Here is a 14,827-nt window from a genome sequence, read left to right on the forward strand (position 1 = left end):
CCTCCGCTGCCTCTTGTGGCAGTGAGTTCCACGGTTTCAGGCCAAGGCGCTCTGTGTGTGTGTGTGTGTGTGTGTGTGTGTTTTGGGGCTGCAACTCGGCTTATAGGCGCATCCTCCCCATCGAGCCTGCCCCCAGCCTGGTGGTGTGCCTCCCGATATCTTTGGGAACACCTCCCATGCGTCTCGGGGAGCATCTGCAGTCCCAAACTTCTGGAGGGCGGCACTTTTTGGGGGCGGCAAGTCTGGCCTAGAAGTTGCTGCCAGCAGACGCCCACAAACTGAAGAGGCCCCGCCGCTGCCTCGCCAAGGCTCTTGCCGGCTGCCGCGCGTGGGAACTTGGAGGCGGGTTTCGCCAGCCCGACCTGGAGAACGAGATCCGCGCACCTGAGTCACAGGTGTGCGCCGGAGAGCGTTGAACTGGGAGGCTGCCAAAGAGTTAACTTGGCGAGCGCGCAGGAGTTTCTCCCTGGGAAGATTTCGAGCAGCTCCTGATTCTTCTTCCTTGGCAGGAGGGCGCTCAGGTGCCAAGGTCGGCTGCCAGGTGCCCCGGAGCCTTTATAAAGCCTCGGAGGCGAGATCGAGAGCTCCTTTCGGCCCCAGGCAGGCAGCGTCCCCCATCATCATGTGGAGGGAGATTCTGGCGCACAGGAACTACCTGATCGTCCTGCTGACCCCCTTCCTCTTTCTCCCCCTGCCCCTGGTCCTACCTTACAAGGTAAGTCGCTCTCTGGGTCCTGTGCCCCTCGCCATGGAAAAGGAGAGTCGTCGAGGATTCACAGAATCCTAGAATGGTAGACCTGGGTGGGACCCCAAGGGTCATCTATCCCAACCCCCAGCAATGAAGGAATCTCAAGCATCCATGACAGAGGGCCACCTGTCACCCAACAAAGGAGAGATTCCCTTGCAGGATCCAAGCAATGAAGCCATCAAGACACAATTTTCTTTTATGGGCACTGCTTAGGGTGAAGGATCAGCTGTTGAGCTGCACAGGGTTTCGCTTCCAGAGGAAAAATGGGGGGGGGGTCACAGTTGTGACACCACAGTCCCTTTGCAGAGGGAACACCCCCCCCCCATCTTCCAGGCGGTCCCCAAAGACGGCAATAACAATAGAGAGAGAACACCATGTCCCCAAGAAGCAATGTTTCCTTTGCCGTTTCCGGAACACGCTGAAGAGGCGAGCCACCTCAAATTGTGGCACCTGAAAAGCAGCTTGCCTCTTCAGCAGGAGGAGCGACTGCTGGGGACGCTGCTGATAAGTCCCTGTTGGTGTTGCGCTGTACAGAAGGCAGATGTGACAGGTAATTTATCCTAATAACAGAAATTGGAGGTCCTCCAAGCATCTTCTAACCCAGGGGTCAGCAACATTTTTCAGCCTTGGGCCGGTCCACCATCCCTCAGACCTTGTGGTGGGCTAGACACTCTCTCTCTCTCTCTCTCTCTCTCTCTCTCTCTCTCTGTATATATATGGGAAATGAGCCAATTCCTATGCCCCACAAATAACCCAGAGATGCATTTTAAATAAAAGCACACATTCTACTCATGTAAAAACATCCGGACTGTCTGTGGGCCGAATTGAGAAGGTGATTGGGCCGCATCCAGCCCACAGGCCTTAGGTTGCCTACCCCTGTTCTAACCTGATGGCCACAGCGGGGGGGAATCTAAATGCAATGGGAACCAACAAGGTGGAAGAGCCCTGAAGGTGGAGCAAAGTGTCTTTAGTTGTGATTCTTACATTGCAGAGGGTTGGACTAGGTGAACTTTGGGGTCCCTTCCACCTCTATTAGGAGTCTATATGAAGTGGGAGAAATGGAAGCACTAGTTTTCTCTTCCTCCGTGGATTTGCCCAGTCCTCTTCTAAAGCCATCCAAGTTGGTGACCATCCCTGCCTCTTGTGGCAGGGAGTTCCACAGTTTAAAGTCAAGCCCGGGTTTCTGTGTGCCTTGGAATGCAACACGGAGGCTTTGCATGCAGTGGCCTTCATATTGCAAGCTCCAAGGGGGATCCAGGGAGAAAGTCTGGCAGCTGCAGGAGCCTTTCAAATTGCACCCCCCCCCCGGCATCTGTGGAACCATCTCCCACAACCTGCTCCAGTCCAAAGCGCCTCTTTGAGGGAAGGGCTGTGGTGCTGAGTGGTGCTGAGCACCGGTTTGGCATGAAGGAGGGTGTCCCAGGTCCAATCCCCAATGGCAGTGCTGGGAACAACGCCAGGTATTCTCCTCAAAGAGTCACTGCCTCATTCCCGGGTAGGCAGCTTCCTATGCTGGAACCTTCAGAGAGAAGTAGAGAAAAGTTAAGAGGCTTTTGGTGAGGAAAGGGAAAATAGCTTGATGCCAGGAAAAGCAGGTAAAACCCAGCTGTTTTGAAGAAGATAAACTACACCATTCATTGGTAGCAGATGATCGCCTCCCATTAAGGAATCCTGGGAACTGTAGTATGCTAAGAATCATAGAATGGTAGAGTTGGGACCCAAGGGTCATCTAGTCCAACCGCCAAAGAACACACAAATCAGACATTTGTTTCCCACCCAGTGGTGCTTGCACTGGCTGGCAGCAGCTCTCCAGCCGGCGACAGCTTTCCCCAGGCACTCCCTGCCACCAGCGACTGCCCCTGGGACCCTCTGCAGGCGAAGCAGGTACTTTGTCACGGAGCTGTGGTCCTTTCCTTTAAAACCCCACCCCTTGCAAGAGTCTAGTCCTCAGGGATCTGGAGCAGAGAGGAGCAATTTGGGCACAGGACGGCATTTTTAGCAGGACCACCTCCTTCTGTCGAACTCTGCTGCTGCCGCTGCCTTCATGCCCGTTTCCCAATTACATAAGCAGCCTGTCCCTGGAGCTAAACGGCAGCCAGCTCCCATTCTGGACGCTGAGTTTCCTGCCTGGACCCCTTCCAGCTCACTCCTCGTCTAGCCCTCCAGGCTGTGGCGTATCGTGGGGGTGCAGGGGGGGCCAGCCGCACCGGGCGCAACACCTGGGAGTTAGGGTTAGGGGGCGCAAATCCACGGGTTAGGGGGCGCAAATCCATGGGTTAGGAGGTGCAAATTACTTGCCTTGCCCCGGGTGCTGACAACCCACGCTACGCCACTGCCTCCAGGTGTGAAGGGACTCTGGCCGCAGGGAAGGTGTCAAAAGAAATGAATGCTGGGCAAATGGACCGGAGAGAAGGTTCCCTGAGCCAGATGGGCCAAGCCTTGATTTGGGGGAGGACACTCCCGACCCACTGCAAAATCCTGACCTTTGGATAGGAAGGTCCCAGGAGCAGAGATTGGGGACCCTGGTCTCCCAGGTCTCAGTTTGACACCCCTAACCACTAGACCACACTCCAGAAGCTGTGGCTTCTTTCTCACCCTCTGAGATGATCACCTGAATCTTTCTGAAAGCACGACACCCCCACTTTGGGAAGCTTCTTCAGTGCTGAGCTACAGAGCAGAGATGCTTTTCCCACCTCCCCAAATTGGCCCTCAGGAACATTGGAATCTGCCTCACACAGAGTCTGACCAGGGGTCCATCTAGATCAGGGGTCAGCAAACTTTTTCAGCAGAGGGCTGGTCTACTGTCCCACAGACCTTGTGGGGGGCCGGACTATATTTTGGAGGAAAAAATGAACGGATTCCTATGCCCCACAAATAACCCAGAGTTGCATTTTAAATAAAAGGACACATTCTACTCATGTTAAAACACGCTGGTCCACGGGCCGGATTTAGAAGGCAATTGGGCCGGATCCAGCCCCCAGGCTTTCGTTTGCCGACCCATGATTTAGATTATAGATTTGGGGAAGGTGAAAGGAAGGTGTGTCGTTCTCATGGAGCATTGTTAAACTGTGGAACTCCCTGCCACAGGAGGCAGTGATGGCCATCAGCTTGGATGGCTTTAAAAGAGGATTGGACAAATTCATGGAAGAGGAGAGGCTGTTGAGGATTGCTAGCCAGAACAGCTCTGCTTCTGAATACCAGTTGCTGGAAACTGTAGGAGCAGAGAGTGGCTTTTATGCTTGGGTCCTGGGGTCTCCTATTGGGGTATCTGGTTGGCCACTATGAGGACAGGAGGCTGGACTAGATGGGCCACTGCTCTGATCCAGCAGGCTCTGCTTATGTTCTTAGGTACCAGTATTGTCTGCACAGACGGGCAGCAGCTCCCCAGGATTTCAGTCAGGGGTCTCCCCCCAGCCCTACCTGGAGATGCCATCAGGGATTGAACCTGGAGCCTTTGTGAATGCTCTAGCACAGATGTCTGGTTCATCCCACTAGAAACACAGTAAGATTCTAGTCCTCATGGTTCTGGATAAATGGATGGTTTCAATAGGAACATAGGAAATGGCTTAAGGCCGAATCTGGCAATTGGTCCGTCTACCTCAGCATTGCCTACACTGACCGGCAGCGACTCCCTAGGCTTTCAGATGAGAGATTTCAGTAGTCCTGCTTGGAGATGCTGTTGAGAGTTGAATCTGGGGCCTTCTGCATGCCAGACAGGTGCTCTAGCATAAAGCTCTTATTCACCCTCCTAAAGCCTGGATAGCTCAGTTGGTGAGAGCATGCTGCTGAATAATGCCAAGGTTGCAGGTTCGATCCCCATAAAGGACAGCTGCATATTCCTGCATTGCAGGGGGTTGGACTAGATGATCCTTGGGATCCCTTCCAACTCTGCGATTCTTTGATTCTAAGTTTCTGGTCCTCATGGGTCTGGTTTAACTAGGAATCTGCTTTATACCGAGTCAGAGCCACTGGTCTGTCTTGCTCAGTACTGTCTGAACTGACCCTCCAGGGCAGACATAGGCAAACTCGACCCTCCAGATGTTTTGGGACTACAACTCCCATCATCCCTGACCCCTGGTCCTGTTAGCTAGGGATGATGTGAGTTGTAGTCCCAAAACATCTGGAGGGCCGAGTTTGCCTATGCCTGCTTCAGGGTTTCACACGAGCGCTCTCCCCAGTCCTACCTGGGCAGGCTATCAGGGGTCGAACCTTCTGCATGCAAGGCAGGTGTTCTGCAACTGGGCGATGGCCCTCCTTAAATCAAAGTTCTGCATGGTCTATTTCAACCCACAAAGAAGGTGACGAGGGAGCGTGGGAGAACTGTCTATCAATTTTTAAGCCTGAGATGCTTTGACCCCTGGCAGGGGTCAAGAGGGCAGCGGCTGGGCAGACAGAAGTTACACTTTAAGGGGCCAGAGTTCGCCTCTTTGCTCCAAGGAGACCAGAAGAGTCCGTGACTAACCTGATCTCCTGTTTCCATGCCAGCAATTGGCCCAGAACTTTTGTCCTTTATTACCTGCAGGTTCTCCTCTGCCCCGCCCCAACTCAAGTCCAGATTCTGGTCCTTATGGTTCTGAGTTAAGGTCTGATTCAGATAGGGACTGAGGAAGTGGCCTTATTCCAAGCCAGACCCTTGGTCCACTCCGCTCAGTATTGCAGACTCTGGCTGGCAGCAGCGCCCTGGGTTTTCAGGAAGAGAGTCTTTCTTCGCTGGCCCTACTTGAAGATGCCACCGGGGACTGAACTTGGGACCTTCCGTACGCAAAGTTGGAGCTCTGCCACTGAGCAGTGGGCCTTTTCCTAGAACTAAAGTAAGATTCTAGTCCTCATGAGTTCAGATAAAGGGCTGGTTTCAAGAGGAAGTACCTGGGGGTATTGAAGGACCTTAGCTCGGTGTTAGAGCCCCTGGCATACAGAAGAGCCAAGGTGAAATATCCTCAACACGTCTAGTTTTTTTTAAAAAAAATAATAACCCAAAGAGATGGCTTCTCACTGAGACCCCAGAGATGTGCTGCTAGCCCTAAATTGTTGATGAACAATTTAGAAAAAGACAATTAAAAAGGGAGCCACAAGATGAGGTTCTTCCTGTGGCAGGGAGTTCCAAAGTTTAACACCATGCTGTGTGAAAAGAGTCCTTCCTTTTGTTGGTCCTGGATCTCCCAGCAAGGGAGGTTTTCTTTTGCCTCTTGACATAGCAAAAAGAGAGACAGAAAAAACTTTATTCGCGTTAGCCGATGGCCATAGCAACCATAAAACATTACAGTATACGCAGAAATTTGATGTAAAAGCACAATTTAAAGTCCTGAATCAGCAGTCAGTTAGTGGCCCTTATTCTGATTGCCCTTGTCATAGCGAAAAGCAGGTTTTGCACAAGGCAGAGTAAACAGTCCCGTTTTAAAAGCAAACCCAGAACTGCTCATTACTCATCCACCACAGGCTGCATCTGCCAAGCTGATAAAGCAGCCATAAAGCAGTGATGGACCATAAATGAGGTTGTGTAAATCAGCGAAAGTTGTTTCTGCCTTGAGCCAATTAAACTCGCCAAACAAGAGGGCGAAAACAGCCAGGCAGTGCATCCTAAACCACGTCCACGAGACACAATTAAAATCCACTTGCAAGCCTGCTTAAATACCATGGCCCCAGGGGCGCCGACTTATAAAAAATATTGGGGGGGCGGGGGCCCATACCGACTTATAAAAAATATTGGGGGGGCGGCGGCCCATACCGACTTATAAAAAATATTGGGGGGGCCCAAGACCTCCAAACCGCTGCTGCTGGGGGAACGAAAGGGGCGAGCCCCCGGGCTGCCCCGACCTTAAGTGAACCTGTGAGGGCCCGCCCTTTGCGGCAGCCGATTGGCTGCTGCCGTGGGCGGTGAATATTAATGAGCTAGGGGGAATCCCCGCTTCTCGCCAGCCCCACGAGATTGTTGATGGGTCGAGAGCCCGCAACCCCACCCCCTCTCTAGATCGGGAGTGGCTTTGTTTTAACTCATTACTGAATGTATTTTAAAAGGTAACTATCGTCAAACAAGGAAAATAAAAAATACCAACATAATTTTGTGATTTTACAAAGCATAATATAACTAATAATTTTCTTAAATTATTGGGGGGCAGAGCCCCCCCAAACGAATTTTTGAGGGGGCTCGGGCCCCCTCAGGCCCCATGGAGTCGGCGCCTATGCATGGCCCTCAGCCAAGGAACGCCTCCAACCTTCTTTCCTAGAGGCAAAGTGGCCCCCTCTCAGGATAGGACCACCTGTAATATCCTTTGAAGTGAGGGGGGGGAATCCAATTCCGTTTCCATTTACTGTATCTGTTGCTGTTGCATTGCAGGGGGTTTGACTAGATGACCGTTGGGGTCCCTCCCAACCCTACAAGTCTATGATTGTGTGATTATCGATTGCATTTATATCACAGCTTTTTCTCCAGGGAGCTTTAAGGTGACATACATGGTACTCCCCTAATAATAATAATAATAATAATAATAATAATAATAATAATAATAATTTATTATCTGTACCCCACCCATCTGACTGGGGTTCCCCAGCCACTCTGGGCAGCTTCCAACAGATTAAAAACACGATAAAACGTCAAACATTAAAAACTTCCCTGAACAGGGCTGCCTTCAGATGTCTTCTAAATGTCAGAGAGTTGTTTATCTCTTTGACATCTGGTGGGAGGGTGTTCTACCTGGTTCCCTGTAGCCTCACTTCTTGCAGTGAGGGAACCACGAGAAGGGCCCTCAGAGCTGGACCTCTGTGTCCGGGCTGAACATGTCCCGGCATGGAGACGCTCCTTCAGGGATACTGGGCCGTTTAGGGCCTTGTTTAATCCTCACAACAGCCCTGTGAGGTAGGTTAGGCTGAAAGGCAGCGACTGAGGCCCAAGGCCCACCCAACATGACAGAGCGGGAGGATTTGAACCCTGGTCTCTCCCAGCTCCTATTCCAACACTCTAACCACTGCACTACACTGCCTCTGGCTGCAGTGGAGTCAAATTACCAAAAAAAGGAACTTTCTAATGGTGAGAGCTTTTCAGCAGTGAAACGGACTCCCTTGGAAAGTGGGGGTCTTGCTTTCCTTGGACAATTTTTAACTGAGGACGACCATCTGTCAAAGATTCCTTAGTTGCAATTTCTGCATTTCAGCAGGTTAGACACTTCCAGACCTACAATTCTATGATTCTGTGGCTGTTTAGCCTCGACGGCATTTGGCATCGGTCGGCCCTCAGGGTTTTCTTCCAGCAAGAGACCCATCTCGGGTGGCAACAGGGGAGGAGAAACACCAACCCTGCCGGGCGGGCAGTGAACTCTTCTGCCCTTGGCAGCACGCTCATGCCGCAGAATGGGCAATAAAACAGAGCATTGTGCTGAAGTCAGCTGAGGAGGAGGAAAACAGAGATTAATGGGGATGATGTGGCTGATAAGAGGCTGTTGGTTTCAGGAAGTTCTTAACCTGTCTCTCGCTCTGTTGCTACCCAGGAAGCAGATCCCGAGCCAAGGCAGAGAGCACAACAATTTAGAGAAACAAAAGAGGCTTCATGGTCCACAGCCCAAAGAAAGGGCTGGATCTGTCTTGTTCCAGAGGTCTCAGAATACCAGTTCCTAGAAACCGCAAGAGAGGAGAATGTTGCTCTTGTGCTTGTGGATTTCCCTTGGGGGCACCCGGTTGGCCACTGTAGGAACAGGAGGCTGGACTAGGTGGACCACTGACCTGATCCATCTAGGTTCTTCTTAAGGAGGTCCATTGTGATAGCAGAACCTCCATGTCCAGTGGCAGTCTACCTCTGAATACAAGATAGTAACATCTTGGAGGTCCTGGGCCTCAAGGAAATAAGACTGGCCTCAACCAGGGTCAAGGCCTTTTCGGCTGTGGCCCCGGCCTGGTGGACCGCTTTGTCACTGTGGGATTTGGCATCTTTCCACAGGGCCTGCAAGATGGAGCTATTCCACCAGGCCTTTGGCTGGGGTCCAATCTGACTCCCCCTCTCTCCTTATAAGAACTTGGCATAAAAGTGGCCCCCCAACCTTTCTCACAGGCTCATCTGAGATAAGTATAAACGGTTAGGCCTGGTGAGCATTTAAGGTCCTCATTCCTATTTTGCGGGTTGCCATCTGATTGGATTTCACTTTGATTCTGACTTGATTTTAAGATGTGTTTTAACTGATGGCTTGATTTTATGGTAATGTGTCATATATTTGATGTTAGCTGCTCCGAGCCCGGTTTTGGCAGGGAAGGTGTGATATAAATAAAATTTATTATTCTTATTATTATTAATGGGAACAACAATTGGAGCATACTGTTGCACTCGGATGCTGCTTGTGGGCTTATTTCTGGGGAACCTGATTGGCCACTGTGAGTGCAGTGCTCTTATTACATTCCGATGGAACCTCCAGGTCCAGAGATAGTGTATCTGGATTATTTGGAGGTATTTGGCCACTGTGAGAACACAATGCTGGGTTAGATGGGCCCACCGCCCTGATCATGATGTTCATAGAGATGAGAGGCCCATCCTTCCTCGTCAAAAGAAACCAGAACATGACCAGCAACAACAGGCAAGCAGCCTTGTCCACCTTTCCTCTCTTCCCAGCTACGTGTGGGTAGCTGGCCATTGGGACTCACCTTAAGCCAAGAACCAAGGAATCGTAGGTGGAAGAGACCACGAGGGTCATCTAGTCCAACCCCCTGAAATGCAGGAATCTTTGCCCAACGTGGTGAGACTTGAACCCATGACCCTAAGATTAGGTGCCTCATGCTCCACCCCCCAGGATCAGGCCAATGGGAACTTAACTAGAGAAGCATCCTGTCCTCACAGTGGCCACCGAAGTGGTCACAAGCAGGATATCTGGGTGCAAGAGCAACTCTCTCCTTCTGCAGTTTCCAGCAATTCGTGCTCAGAAGTGCTGCTGCCTCTGACCACCCAGCCCCCCCCATAGCCCCTCCTGCCTGAAGGGCTCCAATCTTCTTTCCAAGCCCCGCAATCCTGCTCCACGCTCTCCCTGAGCGCTCCTCCTGCTTGCAATGGTGAATTCTTGAGCTTCTGTAATAATAACCTGGGTGGAGAAACAGAGGGATGGGTTGTATTGTATCTGAGGGCTCCCTTGGACAAAAAACAAGGACACCAGCCAGGAATACCAGAGCAAAACAGCAGCCAGGAGGCTTGGTCGTGGTTGAAGACTGTCGCGACAGATCTCCCACCTGCCACCAGGTGGAACAAGATGGAAGCCCCAAACTTTTATTAGCTGCTAATCCCCATGTTACCCCCCCCCCCAACCACATCACTCATACCTCACAGTTACATCATGAAAGAGGAGGTCTGGTGGCAGAAATCTGAGCATCCTGGACCCTGCCCCATGGTTCCCCTTGCCCTCCACCAAACACCCATCATCAAGTGGAACAAAAGAGATCTTTACATTTCCCTGTTTCCCAGCCAAGTTCATCCCACCCTTTTGTCTTCATCTGGGTTTGGTATTTCTGGAATGGCTACCTGTCTGGCACTCAGGTATCAGGATGCCAGGGATTATCACTCAGGCAGAGGGGCTGCTGAGTAGCTGAGCTCACCTGTCTATAGGAATTTCTGAAGTTTTCCCAGTGACCCAGTACATAGATACATTTATCAGTGAATTCTAACATTTGGTGTTGTGCTGCAAAGTCTCTTTGAATAGATAGGAAGGAACTGTGATGAAGTGTTTTGTGGGGACAAATCACAAAAGTCACAAAAGTGATTGTGCTGGTTTTGGTAGTGGGCTGCATGTGCATGATATCTGCTGGAGGGCAACCCCCCCAACCTGTACATAAATTCCTGCAATAGTATGTATAGAGACCTTGGACTTTTGCGTGGCTTGAATGAGGGCAAGGAATGCAGGACCGAGTCAGGCCATCCATTGCTTTACCTGTGCTTGTCTGCAGCCCTACCCACACCAGGCATGCGGCCCCCGGAAAATTCCCTGGGAAGGAAAGTGGACCTTGAGGCAAGAGTTTTCTCGCTCATGCTCTGCGTTGTTGACACAATCTCCAGCTACAAACCTTAAAAACAAATTATGCAGTCAAGCCTTTCGGGGGGGGGGGGGAGTGGAATCTGAGGCACAGCTGAAAACAGAGAGAGCTGGCAACTTCCTTCTCTCTGCCACCCCCCCTTCAAGCAGAGCATGACATCCTCAGGAAAGCCACACCCTCTCATTTGCCAAGAAGGGGACTCACTCTACCTTGCAGGGTTGTTGTGAATGTGGCGCCCAAGAAAGAAAGAAAGAAAGAAAGAAAGAAAGAAAGAAAGAAAGAAAGAAAGTGTAATAAACAAAAATCTGCCCTTATTCCCTTATGGGGGACACAGGAGCCCTTATAGAGTCCTTTGTAGGTTCTCCATCGGTCAGAGAAAATAAGAAGCCAACCAGAGAATATTGAGAAGCAAAGCAGCTAGGAAGCCTGATCTTTATTTATCTGTTGCAACAGGGTGCTCCCCTCACACACAGGAAAGGAGGAGGACCCAGAACAAAGGTGTCCCTGCCCTTATATAGATATTTTAAATTCCCTGCCCTGGAACTCAAGACCACCCCTCCATACATCAAACATACATCACAGAATGGGTATAACCCAAGACCACCCCCCAGATACATCATACCTAAATCACAGAAAAGGTGGTCTACAACAGAAATCTGAGTGCGTTGTTTATCTCCTGTCTGGCAGAAAGAAAACCCTTCTCTTTAACCCCCACCCCCAATTTCTGGGCCATTTCAGGGACTCCCCAGTTATTTATTTTAGGTGCAGCAAGATCACCACCTGCAGGCCAAATTGGCCACACACATTTATAATCAGGGGGTAATAGCCAAGAAGCCCAACTCTACACATTTCAAGCACTTGTATTCATATTCAACTCCTCCCACAAGAATCCTGGGAACTTTCACCCCCAAAGGTACTGGGAATGGTAGCTCTGTGAGAGGTAAACTATAGTTCCCGGGTTCCTTTGGGGGAAGTCTTAAATAGAGTGTGCATTGGTCACACCCAGCGAGAGCTTCGCGGCTGAGTGGGAATTTGAACCCTGATCTCCCAGGCCCTAGGCCAACACTCTAACCACTATGCCATCCTGGCTCTGCAAAGTGTCTTACCTTGCAAAATCTCCTGCTGCTTCTTCTCTCCCAGACACTGATACAAACATGGACCCGTTGCAAAACTCCCTTCCTCTCCCCACTTTTTTTGTAATTTTTTTTTTTTTAAAAAAATCATTTTATATTGTATATGAAACAGAGAGAACAGTTATGTCAACAGGTGAAAAGTAAAGGATGAAAAACAAAACGATAAAACAGGCACATATAAAACAGAGAGAACGGTTATGTCAACAGGTGAAAAGTAAAGGATGAAAAACAAAACGATAAAACAGGAACATAGAATGAGCACAGTTGCACGCGGGTTAGAATAACAAAGTCCAAGTGAAGAATATCGGTGTTATCTGATTATCAAGTTCCAGATTTGCCAGGCTTGTGCCAACAGTTATCTTGAAAAAGATGGTCCCACTGTGCATGTCACAAAGAAATGTCCTCACCGAAATTGCAATCTTTGTGTGATTTTCTCCATTATCGTTTTGTAATGACCAGATCCAGGTGCTGTTGGCAGAAATTGATTTTCTAGATCGATTTCATTTGGGGTTTCAGCCTGGCTTTGGCAAAGAAACTGCCCGGGTCGCCTTATATAATGACCTCTGTCTGGACAATCTTTGGCTAAAGGGTGGTATATAAATTCAGATAAATAATAATAAATAGAGTCATAGAATTGTAGTGGTGGAAATAAGAACAACAATATTCCCAAGTGAGTGCTACCAAATGGTCAGTGTAATATTTTGGGCTGTTTTCCATTGAGTTGCGATGACGATTTGTGCTGCCCAGATCATATTTGAGACCAATTCTTTTGACCGGTGCTTTTTTTCCTGGGGGGTACATACCGCTAAACATTTTGTGAATCTAAGTTTGGCCTCATTGAGGGCCAGAATTTCAATATGAGTAGGAAAACGCTAAACATTTTTCTTTTTTTAGAAAAAAAGCACTGCTTTTGACAATGTGCCCCCAAAATATCCAGTAACATTAATTTTGGACCTTGGTTCCTTTGGTAACAGTTCTCATTTCTGTCAAGATTAAATTCTGAGAATCCTGAAGCAGCTTACATCCCCGCCCCCTATAGATGGCATGTACTGAGTTTATTAGGGATGCTGGTGGCGCTGTGGGTTAAACCACAGAGCCTAGGACTTGCCGATCACAAGCTTGGCGGTTCGAATCCCCGCGATGGGGTGAGCTCCCGTTGCTCGGTCCCTGTTCCTGCCAACGTAGCAGTTCGAAAGCACGTCAAAGTGCAAGTAGATAAATAGGTACCGCTCCGGCAGGAAAGTAAACGGCGTTTCCGTTCGCTGCTCTGGTTCGCCAGAAGTGGCTTAGTCATGCTGGCCACATGACCCGGAAGCTGTATGCCGGCTCCCTCGGCCAATAAAGCGAGATGAGCGCCGCAACCCCAGAGTTGTCCACGACTGGACCTAACAGTCAGGGGTCCCTTTAAGGTAAAGGTAAAGGTACCCCTGCCCGTACGGGCCAGTCTTGCCAGACTCTGGGGTTGCTGCGCCCATCTCACTCAAGAGGCCGGGGGCCAGCGCTGTCCGGAGACACTTCCGGGTCACGTGGCCAGCGTGACATCGCTGCTCTGGCCAGAGCCAGAGCCAGAGCTACACACGGAAACGCCGTTTACCTTCCCGCTGGTAAGCGGTCCCTATTTATCTACTTGCACCTGGGGGTGCTTTTGAACTGCTAGGTTGGCAGGCGCTGGGACCGAACGACGGGAGCGCACCCCGCCGCAGGGATTCGAACCGCCGACCTTTCGATCGGCAAGCCCCAGGCACTGAGGCTTTTACCCACAGCGCCACCTGCGTCCCTCAGGGGTCCCTTTACCTTTACCTTTTTACTGAGTTTATTGCAAACCCCTCCAGCAATGAGCTCATGCAAAATGGCCCTTCTCATTTCTTCTGCCTCTCCCTTGCAGGAAGCGCAATGTGGCTACACCATCATCCTGATGGCGCTCTTCTGGTGCACAGAGGCCCTGCCGCTGGCCGTCACCGCTCTGCTGCCCGTCATCCTCTTCCCGCTCATGGGCATCATGGACTCCACCACGGTAAGGAGACGGCCGGACCAAAGAGGCTCTCGGTTTTGCAACTGGCCAGCCATGCAGGGCTGACATGACCTGGCGCCCTCTGTTTGCACCCGGACCACAACTCCCATCAGTCCCAGCCAGGGGAGAACAAAGCATGGCCCCCAATAACCCCTCAGGGGCTGCAGCGTAGTGGGAGAGCGTCTGCTTGGCATGCAGAGTGCCCGGGTTCAAGCCCTAATGGTGTCCCCAGCTGAGACTGGGAGGGACATCTGCCTAAAACCCCTGCCAGTCAGTGGACACAAAACTGAGCCAAGATGAACCAATGTTCTGACTCAGTCAGCTTCATTTTAATTAGGCCTTCAAGAGGACTAGAATCTTAATTTGTTTTCAGAATAGCTGTAGCTCTGTGGCAGGACAACTGCTTTGCATGCATAACACACAATCCCTAGTGTCTCCAGAGGGGCTGGGAAGACCTCTTCCCAGAAACCCTGGAGAGCTGCTGCCGGTCCGAGTGGACAATACTGAGCTAGATGGACCACTGCAGTGATTAAGCGTACAGGCAGCTTCCTCTGTTCCTCATTAAATCAGACCTTCAATTTAGAAAGCTGGTGTGACTTTTAATCTGCTTTTAGTTTGCTGTTTTTTCACTTTTTGAAAGTGTTAAATTATTGTTGTTACTTCTTCTTATGGGTAATATTATTGTCTTATTGTTTCTTGGAAACCATTTTGAGATTAGTTTGGTTTTCTTCATTATCAAGTGGCATATAAATTTTTATTTTTATTAATCAGTAAGTGGCCTAGAAACTCTGGCTCAGCACTAAAAGGGCAAGAGAGAGGCTTATAGCAGGGGGGCTGGCCCACTGTCCTTCAGACCTTGGGGGGGGGGGCGGACTATATTTTTTTGCGGGGGGAATGAATGAATTCCTATGCCCCACAAATAACCCAGAGATGCATTTT

At 50.2% G+C, this 14,827-nt stretch overlaps 1 protein-coding gene across 1 annotated transcript in view; it reads left to right on the forward strand.

Moving 5' to 3' along the window:
* The first annotated feature begins 393 nt into the window (after positions 1-393).
* Positions 394-14,827, forward strand: part of SLC13A2 (solute carrier family 13 member 2) — a 28,946-nt gene continuing 14,512 nt past the window's right edge. Inside the window, exons 1-2 of the mRNA XM_083715159.1 lie at positions 394-715; positions 13,763-13,891. Of these exons, the coding sequence (XP_083571285.1) occupies positions 623-715; positions 13,763-13,891 (222 nt within the window). The 5' untranslated portion in view covers positions 394-622. The remainder of the gene's footprint in view (positions 716-13,762; positions 13,892-14,827) is intronic.

The sequence above is a fragment of the Podarcis gaigeae genome (assembly GCF_964106915.1).
Source record: "Podarcis gaigeae genome assembly, chromosome: 15".
NCBI classification, from domain to species: domain Eukaryota; kingdom Metazoa; phylum Chordata; class Lepidosauria; order Squamata; family Lacertidae; genus Podarcis; species Podarcis gaigeae.